This window comes from Cucumis sativus, chromosome 1 (genome assembly GCF_000004075.3).
Source record: "Cucumis sativus cultivar 9930 chromosome 1, Cucumber_9930_V3, whole genome shotgun sequence".
Classification (NCBI taxonomy): domain Eukaryota; kingdom Viridiplantae; phylum Streptophyta; class Magnoliopsida; order Cucurbitales; family Cucurbitaceae; genus Cucumis; species Cucumis sativus.
Window position 1 is genome coordinate 26,345,848 of NC_026655.2, and position 22,701 is coordinate 26,368,548.

General features: G+C 29.4%; 2 protein-coding genes across 4 annotated transcripts; both read right to left on the reverse strand.

The window, feature by feature from the left end:
• Window positions 1–632: 632 nt before the first annotated feature.
• LOC101211912 (probable flavin-containing monooxygenase 1) lies at window positions 633–5,874 on the reverse strand. The gene is made up of 5 exons (XM_004144085.2): window positions 5,431–5,874; window positions 4,386–4,626; window positions 2,593–2,771; window positions 1,253–1,602; window positions 633–1,172 (listed from the first exon to the last, which is right to left on the reverse strand). Exons 1-5 carry the CDS (start codon window positions 5,848–5,850, stop codon window positions 809–811), a joined length of 1,554 nt encoding a protein of 517 aa, XP_004144133.1. The 5' UTR covers window positions 5,851–5,874; the 3' UTR covers window positions 633–808.
• A 10,786-nt stretch (window positions 5,875–16,660) lies between these two features.
• Window positions 16,661–21,820, reverse strand: LOC101213767 (sucrose synthase). Of its 3 annotated transcripts, none has more exons than XM_031880140.1 (13): window positions 21,731–21,820; window positions 20,283–20,435; window positions 20,028–20,154; window positions 19,763–19,914; window positions 19,479–19,671; window positions 19,056–19,391; window positions 18,876–18,971; window positions 18,611–18,784; window positions 18,402–18,518; window positions 18,146–18,312; window positions 17,270–18,058; window positions 17,043–17,181; window positions 16,661–16,958 (listed from the first exon to the last, which is right to left on the reverse strand). In XM_031880140.1, exons 2-13 carry the CDS (start codon window positions 20,378–20,380, stop codon window positions 16,926–16,928), a joined length of 2,421 nt encoding a protein of 806 aa, XP_031736000.1. In that variant the 5' UTR covers window positions 20,381–20,435; window positions 21,731–21,820; the 3' UTR covers window positions 16,661–16,925.
• Window positions 21,821–22,701: the final 881 nt, after the last annotated feature.

Below are 22,701 nucleotides of genomic sequence, written 5' to 3' on the forward strand. Positions count from 1 at the left end.
CGTGATACTCATTTTTTTAAGTTGTAATTATATTACCTTCGACATTTTATAAACATTTCAAAATTTAAAAACTTATTAGAACGTTGGACAAAAATAGTTTTATCATCCTTATCATATTGATGTTTTACTATAAATTCTTTATACTTTTAATATATAGTTTTATTATTTAATTCTTTTTAGAAAGAAGCCCTATCAATTGATATATGGTATATAGTCTAAAAGAAAAAGAACAAAAAAAAAAAAAAAAATTATAATCCAAATCATATATAGTAGAGTGATTTTTGTAGTGAAAGATCTCATGGAAGGGTGGAACACTAGAACTATTATAATAGGTAGCAAATTTAGAGATAATAATGAAGTGTATAATAATATTTTTTTAAAAAAATTGTACTGTTTTACAATATAATCAATCATTAAATAGTCTTCTAGATATCATTGATAGATTTGGATTAAATTTGTTATGTGTATAATTTTATCAAAATATTGCTATATATTATGCTAAAATATACTTTGAATCTAATTATTATATTTATTCAGAGAATCTATCAATTAAAATATGGAGGTGATTCTAAACAAAGTTGTTATATTTTCAATAGTTCATCCTTTAAAATCATGAAAAGTAGTAAGATTATTATTTTTATTATTATATTCCTAAGCAACAATAATTGATACATTAATGTCATAATTGTTGGACATATTTGTGTATGACCCTTTTAAAAAACCAAAACATCAAGGAGTAAAATTAAACATATTGCATAAAGATATATATATATATATATTTAGTGTTAAAACAATATGATAGATAGGTTTAATTTATTTTGTTGTTGGCATTGTTGATGTTGTTGTAGTCTTGACTTCCATAAGGAGAGAAAGCTTCAGAAAACCAAGAGTTCTTCCTCCATGGGTTCCAACCCATTTCCTCACAAATTTGGTCACTATGATTGATACTATAAGTTGAAATGCAATGCCTTTTGTAGAACCTTGTGCTTCTCTTCATCACTTCCATCTCTTTATTTATCTGTTCCACCATTTTTTGTGTCTCCGGTAGCTTGAATTTCTCGTCCACCAGTCGGGCCAGCCATATGCTCCGAAGCTCCGACGTGTGGAGGTTCGCTACGCTCTCTAGGTACCCCACGAATGCCATGTTTGGTATCATTGGATTGATCGTACCTCTGTCCATATATGTCGTAAAGCATAAATGATCATAGAATCATAATATTTAAAGTTAAAATTATAAGAAAAAATATCTCACCGGTACAAGGGTATCATGCCGGAAGGGTACTGGAGAAATGTACGGAAGGGCTGAGGGAAAATGTCGGTCAGCTTTTTCTTGCCGTCGAAGCCGGTGGCCATAATAACGACGTCGAACTCCGATCTAGAGCCGTCGTCGAACTCAATCCCCCCATTCCAAAACCACCACTTGGACGCCCTTTTTATGACGATCTTACCCTCGTCGGCTTGCCGGAAAAAGTTCTCCGGCATAATTGCCATCTGGCAGGACGCATAGTCCTCCAGAAATGGATGATCTGGCTTTAACCCATACTTTTCCAATGGCATTTTCCACGTCAGATATGATTCTATAAATTTCGAAACTCCATGTCTCTGCCAAATTACAATTTTAACCAACCACAAATATAATTAACTTTTATATGTATTTGTCTAAACTTTAATTTTATATAAAATCTATTTTAGGGCATTTTTAAATATATTTATAAACATGGCATATATTTATAAAATATAGCAAAGTTTTAATAATTTCTTCTTTTTTTTTTTTCCTTAATTGAGCTTCATAACTTTAATTTGTGTTAAAATAATTCTTCTATTTTAGAAATGTTCAGTATGTCCTTTTTTTACCTACTGATCCACTTCGTTTTTTTTTTTAAAAAAAAATCTCTTTTAACTTTAAATGACATATTCAATTTTTTTTATTATTATTTTAGACATTAATTCAACTATTAAATGTAAAGTTTCAACTTTACCTCAAATGAGATCACAAGTACTTTTTAATATTGATGTGTGTTATAGTATAGATTCATCAATTTTGCTTTTGAAAAAAAGTTGAATAGGTGGAAAGATGAATTAAAAGCACCCAATCAACCTCATTAGATATATTTAAAAGTTTATGGATCAAATAAACATAGCTCAAAAATCAAATCTCTAATTTTAACTTTAGAATAACATATTGTTATTTTGTCAAATGAAAAAAAAAAATTAAACACACCCTTGCAACATTTGACATAGTACATAAATCACATTGATGGATTTAATATAGACCGAGAAGTTTCAAACCTCGGTCAACAAAATTTTTAAATTGGCGAGCCTATAGCTAACTAAGATGAGAATAAAAATATATCTAATCATTATTACTTTTAATTACCTAAAAGTTAAGGTGGGACTATAATAAAATAGAAAAAGAGAATATCGTTTCTGTGTCTCGAATTTTTTATTAAAATTTATATAATTTAACCATAATTGACATGTATTTTGTTTTATAAAATCATACGTTTCGATTTATTACGTATTTATTGTACTTAATTAGAAACCGAGTTATATAAAAAAAAAAGGGGAGATGAGTGTAATTATAAAATTTACCATGGGAGATAAGAAGAGGCCAATAAGAGTCTTAAGGAAGGTCTGGTTAGGTCTTTCATGGAGGAATTGAGAAGATCTCGTGGAGAAGAAGAAGAAGAATGGCAAACCCCAAACCCAATAGTGAGGCACTGTCCAGTGTAACCCTCTCACCACCATTGTACATCCCTTTCCTTCTTCACCTTCAATTTTTCTCCCACACAAACACATTATAAATATATACACTTTTTTCCATAATAAACCATCCCTAACAAATATTTAATTTGATTCAAACTATCTTAATTAATTCATGATGTGAAGTTGTAAAGTCAATTATAAAGAGAATATCAAAGTTTGGTCAATTAGTCAAAGGGCCACCAAAGTGCTTTTAATTAAACTGATTTTCTGTTCTTTTTTTTTTTTTCTGGTTGATATTTTCAATTTTCCAATGGTTTTTTATTTTAGTCTTTTTATGTATTTAGAAAAAGAGAACTAAGGGTTTTATAATAATAAATAAAAGAAATGTTTGGTATGACTTTTTGAAAGGATTCAGAAATGCTTTAATTCATTGAACTTTTTATATAATTTGGTCAAATCATTTTCTTGAAAAAATCACAAAATAATTAGTGGATGTTTGTAAGTATCTCAATTAGGTTTATATCTGGTTAAATAATTTTAAAGTAATGTAAAGTTATTATTTATTATTAGCACATATTCTAGAATTACTTACTTTTAACTTTTCAATTAATCATTTTAACACAACCATATTAATGTAATAACTATTTTTATGTTTTTATAATATTGAGTTTTAAAAGATATGTCCAACAGGTTATACGTGCTTCATTTTAAATAACAATTATCGAAACTAGTAAAATTTTCATTAATAAAAAAAATCATTACACATTTTTTTAATAAAAAAGTATTATGAGTAGAAAAAAATTTTAAAACTATTTACATAATATAATAAAAAAGCTCCAATAAATTAGAGTTGGATGGATGACTTTTTTTATATTTTGTAAATAGTTTTGATAATTTGTTATTTTGAAAAATGTTTCTTTTCCTTACGTTTTAGTTTTATTATATATTTATTTTCTAGAAATTGGACGGAAATAATTTTTTAGGAGTTTTGTATTGGAAAATATTAAAAAATTAAGATATGAAATACATTTGTTTAAATATTAAAAAAATAGTCAAAATAAAAATAAATAATTGTTAAACTTTAGTAAGGATGGATTCGAGATGATTGAAAGAAAGAATCAAATAGTCACATTTCTACGTGAATTATTTTAAGTCAAACAGTCATATTTTTAAAATAAATTATTTTAAATAATAAACTTTATAAAAATATTTATGAATAGAAGTATTTTAAAAAAAATAGTAAAATAAATTAAAATATTTACGACCTATAACAAAATTTTGGATTATATCAACAATAAAAAATTATAGATTTATATCACTGTCTATCAAGTCTATTAATGTCACTGATTGAAGCATATCCGTCTCTATCAATGTCTATTACCGATAGAATCTAAACATTTTGTTATTTGTTGTAAATATTTTGTCAAATTTGTCACTTTTGACAATATTCCTTAGAGATATAGCAAAGTATTACAAATCTATCTAAGAGATAGATCACGATAGAACAAAGTAGACTATATAGGTTTTTATGATATAGAGATAGACACATATAATAGTGTATCTTGATCAATAAATTATAAAATTTTGTCATATTTTTTAAAATAGCCTAAAAAAATAAAGGTGGAAATAAAATGACAATCAATTCTCTTTTTAACACTATCAAATAAAAGTAATACTACCTTGATTTGCTTGGGCACATTCAACGGCCAAATCAATGGCTGATTTCTTGTAGCCGATGATTGCAACTCTCTTACCCTTAAGCAACTCATTTGTTTCTTCCTTCCCAAGTTTGCAATAATCTAGAGAATGCATCACCTTCCCCGCGAATATCTCTGGCCCTTTGCCGCTCGGGAACTCCGGTAGCTTTGGGATATCACCATACTTTCCGATGCACATCACCACCATCTCCACTTCATACAACTGCATGCATCACATTCAAATAAGTGTTCTATAACTTTTTTCTCCTTATATTCTTTATTATTTCATACATTTTATGAGAGATTTGAACCTATTTCCTAAATAAACATTTTATCTATTGATATATAATGACCTTTGATAGTGAATCTTGTTAATATAGAAAAGATAAATTGTTTAGGGTTATTATTTCTTGATTTTTTTTTCAACTTCTGAGAACATTTGCATTCATATAGTTAGATTTTGAGATGAGAGGGTATAGTTAGTTTTAAACAATAAAAAAATAAAAGAAATAATATGATCATGAAACAACGTATAAATTTTGAAAAGGTGAATAAAAAATTATATATTATTGTTATTTTATAATGTATGAGGTGATTCTCAAATATATATACCTTAAAACATTACATTTTTTTAAAAAAAATTAAGTTGAGCTATATGCTTATAGAAAAGAAAGTTTATGAATAAAATATTGTTTCAAACATTTTATTGTTTTTATAAGAAAAATAACAAAAGAAAAAAAATGCCATATTGCTCTTTTTATTTTCTAAACAAAAGTGGAAATAAGAGTTAGAAAACAGACTAAAGTTTCTAAAAACAACCATATAGTTTCCACAATCAAAACACCATGACTTTGAGAAAAACTCCCAAGTCTCTTTTAGCTCATTCAATGTTCTAAGTTTCTAAGACACCAAATTTTAAAAACAAAGATGTGTATACATTTAATAATGTACTTAAGTTCTTTTATATATAAAAAAAAATCCAACAAAATTGATAAAGAGAATTAAGAAATCTCAAGTTATTCGTTACCTGAATGGTTTCAGACAGAGTATCCATAACAGAAATCTCCCAAGCTGGTCGACCGGAAAGCAATGGTCCAAACTTGCCAGAGTTTCCATTGCCGATGAATCGAACACCAACAACCTTCGAATTGAATTGAATGAAGCGACGAAGATCAAAATGACGAGCATAGGAATTCAAATACTCCAAAATTTCGAGATGAGAAGGAAAATCAACTCTATCTCTATTTGGCCAGGGAAAATCAGCAAATTCATAATCCGAACGAAACGATTGAAGTTTTGTAGAATCATATGAACAATGCTTCCAAACACCACCAATGTAATCGGAAGCCTCAAACACGATTGGCTCATGGTGAGCCAACTGCTTCGCAGCAGCAATACCACTAACTCCAGCACCGACAATGGCGATTTTTGAGAGAATTGGAGCCATCGTTAGGGTTTTGAATGAGTTTTGTTTGAATATGGGATGTGATTTGGAAATGAAGACGATGGAGTTTGTTTATATAGGCATTTGGAGGCACGTGACAACCATGTGATAATTTTCAATACATACATTATATATATATTAGTGAAGTATAAATTGGGATTCAACCTTGAAGAACTTTCCTTAATTTGATTCAGTATTTCAACTTTCCTTTTGGGCCTCATTTCATATGATCTGTATTAATTGAATTTATTTTCACATTCACACACCAATATATTTTTGAATACATATATACATGTGTACACATTGTGTATGTATGTGACAGTATAATTCATAGCTCAAGAATTAATCATAGGTCTTATATATTTATAATATTCAATAGTTTAAATGGTCAACACATACATATTAATTAGTATGGATTGGAGTCGTTGTTTCTAATTTTGGTTTTAATTAATATATTTTTAATAGTCAAAATTAAAAATAGGTTAAACTATAAGTTTAGATTTTTAACTTTCCAGTTGGATTGTTAAGGTTTTTTTTTATAAAAAAAACTCATCCTCACCTAGCTCTAAATTATCTCTAATTTAGTTGAATAATTTTTATTCTAAATTCCTTTTCTTAGCTTTGAGAAGATCATTCAAGTGTCTTAGTTGTTACTTGCCATACTAATTAAATCTATCTTTTTTTTAAATTATGACACCTTAAGAAAAGCCCTCATAAAACTTTAAAAGTATTTAATATCTACTCAATTATATTATTATTCAACCTTTTGGATACTTGAATGAACGTTTAATGTCGAATAATAGATTCAAATTTTGATTTTGTGTCTTTTGTTATAATCATCAAAATTTTAGAACTTTGTCAAAAAGAATTTAATAAATACAAAATTGAAACATTATTGAAGAATAATTATAATTTATTCATAATTTAAAGTTAAAAGAGAGATGCATGTGATAACTATATGGTCATGGATAAAATTTACTCTCTCTTATTGAGGGGAATTGAAGACTTTTACCACCTACACTATTTTTCACTATTTGGTCGATATATGACTCTTAAGTTAATACTAAGTTGGTTAAAGTAACATGTATTATTAAGACTTTGGAAATAGCTTTGGGAATTTACTCAACAAACATAAATAATCAAATTCTATTTTCTTTTGGTAAACACCATATTTTATAATGATAAAAGGATAGGGATAGTCAGAAGTGAACAAAAAAAAAAAAAAAGAAGTTTATAGGCATGTCTATATTTGTTTTTTAGTAAATAAATGTACTTGTAAATTCTTTTGATTAAAGAGAACATATAAATGCACATTTCTGTGTACAATGTAAGATATTAAGCAAAAATAACATATAATTATATAAAAAAAATCCCTATAATATGTGATATAGGTACGAAGATTGTGTAGGGTGTTCATGTTTGTAGTTTATAGAGGGAAGAACGTTAATTAGTATAATTTAAATGAATTTTTTAATACGTGTAGTTTTGATGAATTATTTACACAACCATATATAGACTGCATTATAGATTAATAAAGTACAAGAATTAAATCGTTATCAATTAAAGTTAAGGAACTCCAATGGTAATTTTCATGAAAATTTACGAGAGAAGAGATGCATGAACCTATGACCAAAAATAATTTATAAATGGAAACAAAATGGCCTAATTAATGGAAAGATAGGAACATGTCTAGAAATCTCTAGGAAAACAACTATGAATTTGAATTGAAATTTAAGATCCCAAAATTCCACGTGCTCTTCAAAACCCTAAAACCCTTTGGTAAATTTGGTCCAAATTTTTAATTTAATGCAAACCCTAAATTCATGCATGGAAACCCTAAAAGAATTGAACACTCCATTGTGTTTTGAACCACTCTCTTAAAAGTTTGCTGATGTGACCAAAATATGGCCATAAAAAATCTCAATATTAACTTAAATTTGAATTTAGAAAATATGTTATGGTAAGTCGAAATTTTAAGTTATTTAGTATGAAACTTATTTTTATCTTTTCTTACCCTTATTCGAATTCATAATCCACTTTGAATTCAAAGGGTCTAGTCTGTTTTTGGAATTTGGTCTATATTATTTTCGGTCCAAATCTAACCTCTAGCAAAATTTATTATTATTAAAGATTTTCTATTTTTTATACTCTTTGAAGAGACTTGACTTGACTTGGTTGTTTGGTTAATTTTAACGTTAGACTTAATTTAGTTAAATTAAACTTTAGAGTTTAAACAACTTAGGTATTATTATTTAGTTAATACTTTTTCAAAACTAACTTTAAAAAGATCTAATGGATGAATAATTAATAAATTAATCTTTCAACTTAAAAAACACTGAAAGAGATGTGGATGAAGTCATTCCAAATGCCCTAAGTAATTCATAAACTAATCTATGAAAGTACCATAAAAAGCAAACATCAAACATGACCAAAGGAGAGAGTTTATTTCCACAAAAGAACACTTTTCTCCAGGGGTGTGTTCATATTATAACTTTTTATGTTCAATTTTGAAAAATATTCAAAGTAGCTTAAGTTATTTTAAATCATTTTAAGGGTACACAGACTTCCAACCTTTTAGTTGAAAATAAGTGGCCATGAATAACATTTTGGGTTGAACTATAAATCTAGCATTTGAATCTTCAAGTTTATATAACTTTTAAATCCATGTGTTAGACCTATATAACAAATTCAAACTTTTAAAAGTTAATTAGTTTACTTGCTAAAAAGGTGGATTTTGTACATAATAAATTGAATTTGAAAATTAATTAAGTCTTTCTTTAATATTTTACAACAATTTACATATTTTTTTTTAAAAGTACAAGTGTTGAATTAGTTAGAAATAAAAAAAGAAAAAGTTTTTAATAACTATATAGATATTTTCAAAATAAAAATAAAAATATAGATGACAAATTTATAAATGGAAGAAAGTATTTATGGACTAAAACTTTCAAATCAATCGATAATAAAAAGAAGAAGAAGAAAAAAACGACATGGTTGATTTTAAATGAAGACTCAATTATCAAGTAAAAAATAAATGTTTTACTAAGTTATCAAATCTTTAATCTCAAGCTCGTTAGTATAAGTTATCAAATATATTCTTAATCGTAAGGTAGTCGTTAGTATAAGCTATCTTGAAGAAGTTGATATTACATTTTATATAAAACTAAGCAATTAAATTTGGTTGGAAAATATAATATTTAAAGAGCTGAAAAAATATTTTGGAATGGGTTTGAATGAACTCTTGATTGATTATGTTCTAAGCTAAAAATACGACCGTTGATTTTACTTTTTTTTTTCTAATTATAAATTGACAATTTAAAATTTACTCTAACTTAAAATTCACGAAATTGCACCTGAATTATTCAATTTCCATTTGACCTAATTAATTACTATTATTATAACAATAATCCAATCTAATTTCGTACCATAATACCCAAAATTTAAGTGTATATACCTTTTTCTCAATTTTACCATAATTTTAAAAAAAAAGTATTGACAGTTGTGATGAGAAATTGAACCACAAATTTCTTAATCATTAACACGTATTATATTGTTAGTTGAATTATACTCATTTTTACACTTACTTAAAATAGTTCATCTTCTTTAAAGTTTGATATCCTAAAATTTAAGAAGCTTTGATAATTTATTTAAATTTTGTATGAAGATCATTTGATCTTGAACTACATTATATTGCTTAAATTTTGACACGATGTGAATGAAATGAGTACGTACAACTAGAGTAAAAAATAAAACTTTTACTATTGACTTATTCAAACATCAAAGATACGATTCTCCAAATTGTAAAGAAATGAACATTTTAAAGATTTCCACAAACTAACTTAAAATATTTTAAAATTTAACTTGAAATTTATTTAGATTGAACAAGTTTCAATTTCAATCCAGAGGTTTATGAAACATGTAGATAAATGATTTAAGGTTAAATTACAAGTTTAGATCATTTTAATTTGTATATAAAATATCGACCCTTAATCTTATGAAGTGTCTTAAAAAATAATGACTAAATTTACGACTTCGTGTCTACCTAATTAGTTAGTGTTATTGACATTTTCAAAAGTTCCAAGAATCAACTAGTAAAAAAGATATCAAGTTTGATTTTAATTTATGTCTACATATAGTCTCACATTTTCAATCTTATGTCTGACATGTTTACGAAATAATTAATTCTTTTCATACGTCAACAATATTTAGACATAAAATTGAAATTTATACTAACCATGTGAATACAACACTAAAATCAATTTTTTTTTTTTTTTTTTTTTGTAGGAAATGAAGAAACACAGCTGAAAATTTCAAAACTAAACTTATAATTCAACCAAATTTAAAAATTAAAATAATATTTTGAAGGTTCAAAATAGATGATAGAAAGTTCATAAGAGATGATTGTACATTTTCTCATGTCAAATTTGGTGAGCTATAAGATGATTAGAAAAAAGGTGACTTGAAAGGTATGACATTAATGTGTAGTATATATGGGACACCAACTAAAGAAGTTTAACATGAACACGGTACGATCGTGTTCGGTTTAATTTCAAAAATAAGACACTTTTACAAAAGATATATATATTTGACAATCAATAAAAATAGTTTATAAACCATTTTCAAACTGCACTCTTCGAGTGATTTTTATATTCGAAAGAGTTTAAATACAAAATGTTTTATTTCAAAATCACTTGTTTTTTCTCTAGTAAGAAAAACATGCCCAAATTTAATTAGATTAAAAAACGAGGTCATGATAGCAATAGAAAATTCATCATTTTCCTCTCACGAATCATCATTTTGTATCATTTTCTAATAAAATGTCGTCGAGATTAAAAGTTTAGTTTGAAATGGTTGGATTTGAACAAGTTGTTTATAGCATTTCGTAAATAAATATTAAATTATTGTATTTTAAATATAATAATAATAACTAAAATAAGAAATAATATTTTAAATGACTGTTCGTACGAGGTTTTCAAAGAAACGTGTTTCGTAGAGTTGAACTTGTGTTGATTATAATGTGAAGTGATTCGTTCTTTAGTATTTGATCCTCTAATTATTCTCTCTCAGTTGGAGTCTTGGAATTAGAAAGCTTATATTTACATGTGAACTTAGTCTTCGCGAGAATGGTTGACTTTATAAGTTAGAGAGTTTTTTTATTCTTAGGAGAATTCTTTCTAGACCTCTATTTAACATTTGAAATTTTTTATCTCCTTTCAAATGAAGAGAACTTCTTTATTTATAAAGTCATGATATAGTAGGCTTTGTGGACTTGAAATTTTTTATTTCCAAAATTTCTCGTTCAACAATGACAAAACTGTTAAAAATACTGACAAATATAACAAAATTTCATAGTCTATAAATGATAAATAATGAAAGACATATAGAAACATTTATCAATGTCTATCGACATCTGTCAATAATAAATGATGTAATCTATCAGTATCTATAAATATCTATCAACGATATTATGTTATATCTATAAATATTTTAGTTCATTTTATTATATTTAAAAATAGTCTAAAAATAAAAGATTTTTTTTTTAAATAGTAGATTTTACAAAATATTTACAACTTATAGTAAATTCCATCACTGATAGTCGTTATATGTGATAGAAGATATAAATATTTTAACTTATTTTGATATTTTAATTTTACAATAATTAGGTCTTTCAAGATCAAACCAAGGTTGGATTTGTATACCAAAAATAGGACACTTTAATTTCCACTTTCACAATCTATATATTATCTTCCGTCATTTTTCTTAATTCTTAAATATAAATTAGAGACATGGACATTATTGAACCCAAATTCTTTTAGTCCTTGAATACATACAAATGTCATTTGAGCTAAAACCTCGTTAATTCCATTTAAAATGCATCTTTAGTTTATTACAATCATTAATATTATATTGGTATGAAGTAGAAATTTGTCTATTTGTATCAGAATTAAACTTGTAATTTGACCAAAAAAAATTATACGAATATTATTATAATTTAGAAAAATTAAATTAAATAAAGTTTAAATACTACTAAATTAGTTTGAAGGTTTATTTCCTCAACTATTAAACTTTTTTTATTCCATATATATCGACATGCATAGGCTCGAGTTTTATTTATTTTACACTATAGTTGTTTTTGCTTATTAGTTATTACTTCATTTGGGTATGGGAAGAAAGCATACAGTGAAAAGTTATAATCAATCCACTAAGAATATTTGAGTTCTTATTAATATAATAATTAAGATACAACAATATATATTTTGCTGAATTGTTAGTGATTTTCCAAGTAATTTTCATACTACTTTATATTTATAATTTCTTTTGTTCATGTTATGAAAACATGTGTGCTCTATATTAAAGCAAGACTAGAAATTACTTGGAATTTCCTTGAATTTAGTCAATGTCACGTTTTAAAAAAGAGAACGCTAAAATTAATCGCTATTTAATTTGGTTTGTGATATGAAAATTCGGTGGAACGATAAAATTTAGAATACTATTTTGGTTTTTGTACTTTGAAATTTGTTTAATTTTAGTCACTTAGTAAATAGTAAATCTTAAATATAGTCTTTCAAAATTAATTTTTATTGAAATTGATTAAATAATCGCCGTAATTTTCGTGCAAAGATGAATGTATTTTTAACCGTTATAGTAAAAATTAAATGTCGATAAAATATAAGTAATGAAAAAAATCTACAATGGAATGAACTAAATTTAAGATTCATGGCAAGTTTTGAAACTAAATTAAAATTGAACATCGAAAAAACTCTAAAAGATAAGAAAAATGATATTTTTGGTTTATTTTGCTATATTAAGAATAGATATTTTTTTTCATTTTTTATTTTTTATTTTTTAAAAATAAGAAAGGGGGTCTAAGAAAAATGGAAAAGAAATCCAATCAAAATGAAATAATTCCAACGTGGTTATTTATATGCAAGACACCAAAATGAAATAATTCCACCAAATTTCAATATTTTTCCACCTTTTAATTTCTATCAATCATTTTTTATTTATTTATTTAATATTTGAGTTTTTTTTTATGGTTAAATTTACGGTGGGTATATATTTGAACTCTATTTATAAGGTATCTAGAGAACAATCTTAGAATTTTATAATTTGTCTATTTAAATTTTGGTAATCTTCAACACTTTAAAAATAAAACAATTTTATGGTGATTTACAAAAAATAGGTGAAACAATAAAATAATATCATCCCGCTGTGACTATGCAAGAATAGCTAACATAACAAAACGAACAACTAATACAGAAGACTTTGATAACTCAGTTCGACAAATACGACATATATTTGGAGAGTTTTTTTTTTGTTCAAATAAGAAATATTATTTAGATTCAAAATTCATAACTTATCACTAAAGTTACATTAACAAGTTATCACCATAACTTAAAATAAACTCAACTCCTCCTGAGGGTAAACTTGAATCTCCTCGAAGACGAATCTAGACTCTTCTGAATTCATTGACTGTAGTACAATTATCTCAACCTTCATTTATGTTTTTTATCAATCGATACTCTGTCAAACCAATCGATATTCTATCAAATCATTTGACGATTTTTAATAATTTGTCATAATGAAGAAGGTAACCAGTATACCTTCGTATAGATTCTTCACAAAAAAATATAAATTTATGAACATGAGCCGTGAAGAATAAATTTTATGTTCAGAACTTCTGCATTTTAAAGAACAAAGAAAGAAGAAGTTCTTTACGACAAAATATTCCTAAATATGAAGAACACTTAAAAAAGATCTTTTAACTTCGCTAATTTTATATTTATCAAATAATCTAAAGATTTATATTATAATAGTAGAGATTTTTCCTTAATTGTTTACCAGTTGTGAATTGATTATATTTAAAATTTAATTATTATGACTCAGTGAATAATTACTTTTGTATATTTAGGTTTATTTCAAAAATAATAATTTTGTATGCTATTATTTATTTTTGATAAGAGATAAAGAGAAAATAGAAAAGCTGGAGAGGAATAGAAAAATACATTAGCCATCACATGAGTAGGAAAATTTTGATGAAAGAAAAAAGTGAGAAAATTTAAAGAGTCAATAAAGCTAGCAAGAGACGTGTTATAAAAAAATAAGTAAAATTCGAGAAAGAAATCGACGTGAGTATATTTAGTTAGGTTATAACACTATACATGTGTCTTAACAATCATATTTCGTTCTCTAGCTTGTTGAATTTTAAAACAAAAAAATTAGATTGAGAAAATCTATAACAAAAAAGTCTTGGAAGAAGAAAAGTTAGGAGAAATATGACAAATTTATAGTTAGCTAATCTAATCGATCATCTTAATTATTAATGGAAAGATTACTAACATTACAAAACTTAAACAACTTTAATCTAAGCAATTCAATCAAAACAATATATTATAAGAATTGTAAGATAATTAAACTATATTTCAATTAAGTAGGTTGGACGATATATATTTTTGTAGTTTTTCCTTTTATAAGGTCAATGATCGATCAAAAAGAGGTGTTTTTTTTCAAGAAAATTGATGAAAATGTAATAATTAATTGTGTATATACTAAAACCATTGATCAAGAGTGTCATTATTTGCTTAATAAAAATGTCATTGCTTCTTTTAAAGTGAAAAAGTTCAACTTTGATCGATACGGTATTTGAAACTGAAATATAACAAGATATTCAAGAGAATACATGATTACGTAAAGTTGTGGAACGAGTACACACCAAGCAGTCAACGTTGGCTAATGTTTTTTCGGTAGTCACATTGTCATCCAACTTCCAACGAACGGAGTTATTACCTACCGACTATCACCATTTTTTATCGATTGTGGCCAACTACTCCCGACTACCGTCTCCAACAACTATTTTATGATACCACCCATGACGGCCAACTTTTATATAAAAACAATTTTAAAAGCAAATGAAAGAAAATACATTATATAACTAATTAATTAAATAAATTTTGAAAGTCATTTCGTAAGTATTTGAAAATCGTTTTTAAAAGTTTGTAACCAAACAAAAATTTGATTGTTAAAAGATCACTTTTACAAAGTCAATTACATAAATCTCTTCTTCTAAAAATCACTACTTCAACTATCGCTCTCAAACAAGCTAATCTAATTTTTAGTACTACTTCCCCTACTTTATAGGGTCGTGATCGGGTAGGTTCTTGGAACAGGAGAGGGGGTTTTGTCTTTTAGTTGTTGTTATTATTAAGCTTGGACTAACAATTTTTAATAATCAAAATAAAGTTGGAGAAAACAATCACAAATTGTTCAATTTGAGATGTAATTAAACCACTAACATATAGAAACAAAAAGGCATGCAAATTGACTAATGACAAATATTACACTTCTTGCACCTTTCCTTTTTACCCCAACAACCACATAATTTACAAAACAATTCAAAGCTCCCCTACATTTTTAGCACAATTATTCATTACCCTTTTTTTTAATAACTATTTTACGTTGTCAGACCCTATCAATAATAAATACTGATAAACAATTATAAAAGTCTATCAAATCTATTATAAATATTTTTTAAATCTTCTTCTTAGATGAATATATATTTAATCGTAAATATTGTTCAATGAAAAACTATATTTAAAAAAGAAAAAATTGTTCCTTACATAAATATGTCTACAATCTATTGATTTTTTTTCCTTTTTAATGTATTACATTTATAACTCTACAACAAATGATATATGGAGAATCATGTTTCTCCCCTTAGCCTCTTTAGATGGTATAGATATATATATATATGTTGTTATAATGGATGAGAAGAAGTACTTATTTGTAGGAGCATTAATATGAGAATGTCGTGGATGTCAAAAGAACAATATTCACAATCATCCATAATGTATGGATTTAGCTTTCAAAGTACTTTCTGTGAACTCATCTGGAATAATTTAGATCTACTCATTATAAAATGGTATTCTTCTTGATTTAAGATGATGGTTCAAGTAGCCAATGACATCTACAAGAGTTCCTATATCTACTGTATCGGCTAAATTAGCCTTTAGTATTGGAGGATCGAACACGAATGTTAGATTCTTTTCAAAGTTCATTAGCTCATCAATCTGTCGAGGCACTTATTTGTACTCGAAATTGACTTCAATCTAAACTTTTGGATGATATAATTGAAGAAATTGATTAATATAATGTTATCGTAGTATAGTATAAGCAATATCAACATTGATAGTGAGAAGAAGTGTCCATAAATGTTTTCATTATATATTATATATATATTGCTATTCACGAGTGATCTTCTGATTACTCTTCGATTACAATCATATTTGCTAAATTTGTAATATGAAAAAGAGGTAGTTTTTTCTTTAAAAAAATTGTGTTATCTAATCCAATTTTCTTAAACGTAAATAAAAAAAAAAAAATTGTTAAAGAAGTTAAGTGAAAACTTTGAAGAGTTTAAAGGTTGGGCTTGAATGGCGACATTTGTTATTTTTTATTTGTAAAAGGGTCCCAAAACAATTTTTTTCTAAAAATTGGACCCATCTTGCAGAATTGAAAATTTAAGGGGCCTATTTTTGTAAATCAATTACCAACCTCGATCGATCCAAGGATACACAAATCTACGTGAGATTTTGTTAATTGGCTTTGAGATGAAACTTAAATCATATATGATCAATATTTTTCTTGTAATCTTCTGTTAATAAAGTTAACACATCGTTGATAATTCATGTAAATCTTAGATAGCCCAATTTTGATTGTATACGCTTTTCTTATTTGTTTTCCTGAGATGAAACTATCAGTCAACATAACTTGATGCTATAATTTGTCTGAATAGGTTCTATTTAAATATAGCAAAAGAAATGAAAAGAGAATAATACTCAAATTGATGAGGAGTTCAGAACACCCGAATGTTACAACAACATCAGATAATTCAAACCTTTCAAAAGAAAGCAATGACAAAACAATAAACTCTCATTTGCATTATTCACATTTGTAGCTAGGAAGCATCAACATATCTCTTTTTTTATTAACTTCTGTGGTGGAAATCAGAGAACGACAAACTACTTCCTCTATAAGTAATTTACTGATGCTCCCTTCTTTCATTTCCCTTCCAACGTTTCTCACTCATCCACAGCCGGTGGCACAGAATCAGCCTACAAACATTTCCACATTAATCAATATAAACTTCCAACTATTCCATTTTAGCTTAAAGATTTTCTTAAGATGTGTTCACTTACCAGCTTGCGGTACTTGAGGGCGTAAAACATTTCCAGATAACGGCGGCTCTCGAGGCGGTCGAGGTTGGATACATGCTTCCAGAATCCGTAAACTCCAGTTAGTGTTAGCAGCCTCTCCGAATAGATCTGCCATGTGTACCTGCATTTGTACAGTTGATGAACATTGTAAGAATTTCATAAGATCAAGTAATTGAAGATTGATTCAGGTGGAAGTTTCAAGTGATTACTTCTCGTAAATACGCTTGAGGCCTGCTTGGGAGATTTCATCCCAATGTGTTGGGTCTTCCTTGCTCTTCTCGAAGAAGTCGACAAGGATTTCAGCAGCACGGTCACCACGGTATGGATCGATGTGGAAGCCAGATTTGCCGTCGACGATAATCTCTGCAGGGCCTCCATTGCAAGTGGCAAAGGTAGGCAATCCACAGGTCATGGCCTCCACAACTGTCAAACCAAAAGCTTCGTATACGGCAGGCTGCACGAAAGCTCCCTTTGTGTCTGCGATGTATCGGTAGAGTTCACCATTTCTTACTCGGTTCATCTGTGCAGAAATCCATCTAAATTGGCCATTCAGGTTGTAGGTCTTTATTAGGTTATACATCTTTTCCATCTCAGCCTTCTCTTCATTGTCCTTGGACTCCTTCCTCCGGTCTCCAGCCACAACCACTAGGTTAACTAACTCCCTAAGACGATCGTTTTTGCCGTACCACTCGACAAGTCCAGTTATGTTCTTAACACGATCCAATCTCGCCATTGTGAATATGATTGGCTTGGACCGATCTTTCAATACACACAAGTGTTCCTCATTCTCAACTTCACTATAAAGAAGCTCCTCAATTTCAGGGTGGAAGGCAGTTAGCCTTTTCTCGGTCTCTGTGTAGGGAAAGTAGATGCTCATGTCTGCTCCAGGTGAAACTATGTTGAACTTGGGATCAAATACATTGATTCCATGGACCACCCGGTAGAGCCCCGGAAGAGTGAAAGCTGTGTGACTCTCGTATTGTCCAACTGTATCTTTGCTGAGAACCAAAAGAATTTACGTGTAAGATAACAAACACAAACCATCCACATATGATTACCATGAAAAACAAGCTAAAACGTCTTACCTGCCGGCAATCTCTTGGAAGGTACTCGTGATAATGAAATCGGTATGGTTCATGGCAATAAGATCGGCTGTGAATTGGCTTGAGAAGTGATACTTATCATCAAATGTCTTCCAATAAATATCTGAATCAGGATATTTGGTTTTTTCCAAGGCGTGAGCGATAGTACACTGCAGAAGAAAAAAGAGACAAACAAACAAGATCATGAGCCTTTACCAAAAACATCATGAAAAAATGAGACTACAGATATGTCACAAACCTGTGTAACTCCCAGTTTGTGTGCCAGTAATGATGCAACAATATTACCGTCGCTGTAGTTTCCAATGATCAGGTCTGGCTTTCCCTGCAACTCTTTGGTAAGTTCCTGTGCAACATCCTGACAAAAACAAGGACAGTTTACTTCAGTATACAATCGATGAGGCGTGCACAAGGGATATCCAATAAATGACAACAGGAGCGACGGATCACCTCAGTGTAAGTCTCTAGGTAAGGCCAGACTTCAAATCTTGAGATCCACTTTCGGACTATTCCTTTCTCATTTCTGAATGGAACTCGAAGAATGTGAGAGTGTTCTGTCCCAAATACTTTTTCGAGACGCTGGGTGCAGGTGGTTCCTACTGCATCTGGAAGGAGTCTGGTGATCTGGTTATGAACAGAAACAAAAACAAACTTTCAAACATCGGATCGACAGCAAGATATTTATTGTGGGAAAAAAACGAAATCTTGACATTACAATGAGAATTCGAGGAGTTATGTCCAATCCCTGCTGCTTTATACGTTGAAGCATCTCATGCTCCAAAGCACGAACTTGATCCAAGATGTAAACCACCTTCATCAAAGGAGATAAACAAACACGTCAATTTAGATCAACAAAGAATAGACAACATTTTCCCTTTGTCTGAACAAAGCTAACCTGGCCACCGGTGTCAGGGTAACCCAAGACATTATCTTGTGCGAAGTAACCGTGGGGTGAAAGGATGACAACATTAAAGACCATGGGGATTCTACCAAGGAATTTCTCGAAGGTGCAAGGATCGGGGGCCTCAAGGAGATCCAAAAGAAGTTGGATCATTTCGAGAACACGCTCGGCAGTGTCACCCCACCCTCTCTCTAGGCCAATCTCCTGGAACTTGTTTGCAAACTCGGAGTAGGGTGTTTCGGGTGCAAGTGTTACAAGATACTCTTCCGCCTTCCTTAGCACATGTTGGAAGGCATCCAGAGTCTGAATTCTATCATTCAACATCATTGTCTGCATTAAAACACACACACATACCCATGTCATTGCTGGAAATAGTTTAAGGCTGAATCAATAGATAAAGAATGTGAAGTGAATTACCTTTCCCTTGTAGCAGTGAACTCTAAGGAAGTCCAGCAATGGCTGCATGCTCTCTTTACCATGGAATAGCTTTGCAGAGAGATGACGGTTGAGGAACTCAACACCATTGCCAATGGATTTAGAGAGAGTGGGCCGAGGAAAGGAAGCATTAAATGGCTCAAAATCAAGCTCAAGAACAAAGTTGCCGTTCGAACTGGCATTACAATGGTCAAAAAGTGATAAGATATCAGAACCCAACCAGCTTTTTTGCAACCCAAAAGAACATAAACTTTTGTTAACTTTACCTTCCATCTACAAGTTCTTCTTTGAAGCGCAAATATTCAGAAGCTTGAAGCTCTTCGACAACCAGTGCGTGGACATTGACTTTAATGTATTCCCAAACACCTGGCCTTGGACGGACAGCAAGAGCAACCCATGGGGGCAAAACTATGGATTCCTGCACCATGCAACAAAATTCAAACTTGGGAAGATAACACAGAGGTGAAGTTTCACATCACTGCAGAAAAAAGTAAAGCTTAATATAGTTTCAAAAGAGATTATTCTTATCACCTGAGTTGATCTCAGGACTTCCCCAAATGCCCCATCAGCTAGTTTCCTTCGGTTCTCTTCAGGAATTGTTTCAAACTCAGCGATCAGTTCATGATGTTGCAGGATGCCTTTTCCTTTTGCTTCAATCCTAAAAACAAATCAAAGTTATTTAGTGTTCAATGATCTTAACTCTCTAGTTTTATCTGCCATTTTAACACTTGGCAGACCATGATCCAGAAAAAATATATATAAAAGCAGAGGATCTAAATAAAATACTTTGAGAGGAGACCAAGGATTTCGTTTCTTTGAGCAATTAAAGTTTCATCCAAGCGCTCCCGGAGGCTATGAATACGGTTGAGAACTCGTTCTGCCATGGCTATCTTCTTGGAGGGTGCACAGAGTTTTCAGAAAAATCTTAGTTAGCTTCAGCTGCAAGAGAGTATATTAAAATATGTAAACAATCCGTCCATTTTATCCAAATCAAACTTTACCCAAAAATGCAATTGGATTAATTACACAAACTAATTGTCAAAACATCTACAACTAATATCTGGATTAAAAATTCCTAAAACCACCCAACTGGACCCTACCAAACACTGACAAAATTTTCAAAATTTGTGTCTTGATTTAGCAGGAAGGCAAATGGAAGAGAGAGTTCCACAGTCTTAAATTGGAAATACAGAAATGAGAATAAAATCACTAAAGGACCATGGAAGCTCAGACACTGTTTTGAAAAGTTGCATGCTCTGTTTATACTTTTTCTCCCTCCTCCTTTACACACAATTGAAAAGTCAATAATCTGGACCAACCCATATTTTAGAATTCCAAATCAGAAAAAAGAAGGTAGAAAATGGACAAAACATTTCAAGTCATCACTGTGCATGACATTAATGGGGAGAAAACGGAGATAAGAAAGACAAAGAGATCAAACTATTTGACCGTATGGAACAAATCCCAGTTTGAATTCTCCTCTCTATTGAATAAAATTAGATGATGATCTATGTTTGGTAAAGTAGATTTGAAAATGGGAACAATTGTCAAACGTTTCAAAACAGAGCAAGAAGAACAAGAGAAACACATGGAGCTCACAAATTACAAGTGGAATGAGACACAATAAATACAAGGAGAGACAGAGGAAGCATTTGTCAATCTCTTTAAAGTCTACAAAACTTTTAACATCTGACCCACAAAAATTAGAGTGATTAAGCAAAATCATCATCAGGGTATGCAAAGTTAACACTCACTCATCATCTACATTTGAACGTAGATTAAATACAAAGAATTAACTTCTAACCCACAAAAATTAGAGTGAGTATCAGCAAAATCATCATCAGGGTATGCTAGATTAACATCCAATCATCACCCACATTTGAACATAGATTAAATACAAAGAATCAAACAAGAGAAATAAAAACTGGGATCGACTACAAAAAAAAGCCCTGGGATCATTCTCGATTGGAAAATGGGGGAAAAAGAGGATCGTATGGAGAATGGATGAAAAGGAAAAAAGAGGGGAAAGAGAGTGGACGGACCTTAGGAGGAAATGTATAGGGGGAATGAAGAATGGAATGATGAGAAGAGAGGAAGAGGAGAGGGAATTTATATTGAGAATGGAAGAAAGAGTTTGGGGATTGTTGCTGAATGATGATGATCACCATGGATGCGGTGGGTAAAGGAAATGGGTGCTTGAATTTCCGTGAAAATGCTATTATTACTGCCATTACCTTCCTGTGGTTTTCTTCTTCCTGTCGCAAAACCGCTTTTGTTCTTCCTACATTCTTTATTTCCACTCTCCTCTTCTTCCTCTTGTCATCTAGCTTTGGATATATTTTTTTTTTAGAATCCAACTTCTGATATCGAAATTAATTATTTAGGCTTTGTTTACTCTCGTTCATCTTAAATTTTCAGGTTAATGAAATAATGTTAGTTGTTCTAGTCAAAATTTATTAATAAACAAGTTAAATGTTTATATCGTCCATTCAAATTTTAGTTAAATGTTTATATCGTCTATTGAAATTTTAGTCGATGTAAAATTAAGACCATCCTTACAATAATATTCTCGTACACGACCTTCTTTCTCCCTCTAATCGCATTCAATTAATTCAATAAGCAATCTTACATATTAGGATTTTCCTTTTATATCAATCTTCTCTGTGTTTGCACTCGAAAGTATCTCTCTTACGTCTGTTGCTCTAAACTTTCAATCAAATCGATCACAAATTCTTGGTCTCTGTCATTTGGTTCCACTTCGATTGACATATCAAGTTAGAATTTCCTAGAAGAAGATAATTTAAAGTGTCATCGAGTTTGAGCACAAAACCATGAAAGTGCCACCTGAGTTGATAATTTAAAGTACGTTGATCAAGCTTTCGGAAGAACAGAATACGCGATCAAACATTTATTATTAACTACACCGAGCAGAGGACTAATTTTCTTCTCGACGTCTTCTTTTCCGTTTACTAATTCGAATCTTATTAGCTAGTTGACAATCTTGAAAATTCATTAATTTCAACCTATCTCAGATTCACTGTCGTACGATGAAACTCATTAATGATGTTGATAACGTTTTAAGAGAATATATAGTATAGATACGTTATTTTAAATAACTTTTTCTTCCTAATAAAATGACAGTGCATTTCTTGAAAAATGGGTTTTGAAGAAAATAAAAGAATAGAGTAAGAGAGATTTAATAGTA

Excerpts from the sequence above, each read along its gene's own strand:
- LOC101211912 (XM_004144085.2), bottom strand. The coding sequence starts at position 5,850 with ATGGCTCCAATTCTCTCAAAAATCGCCATTGTCGGTGCTGGAGTTAGT. Across the intron at positions 2,772-4,385 it reads ATGTGCCCAAGCAAATCAAG|GTGAAGAAGGAAAGGGATGT; the intron begins GTAGTATTACTT and ends GAAAAATTGAAG. Across the intron at positions 1,173-1,252 it reads GGCATGATACCCTTGTACCG|AGGTACGATCAATCCAATGA; the intron begins GTGAGATATTTT and ends ATATATGGACAG.
- LOC101213767 (XM_031880140.1), bottom strand. The coding sequence starts at position 20,380 with ATGGCAGAACGAGTTCTCAACCGTATTCATAGCCTCCGGGAGCGCTTG. Across the intron at positions 18,313-18,401 it reads ACAAACTGGGAGTTACACAG|TGTACTATCGCTCACGCCTT; the intron begins GTTTGTGACATA and ends TTTCTTCTGCAG. Across the intron at positions 17,182-17,269 it reads CTCAAGCGTATTTACGAGAA|GTACACATGGCAGATCTATT; the intron begins GTAATCACTTGA and ends GTACAAATGCAG.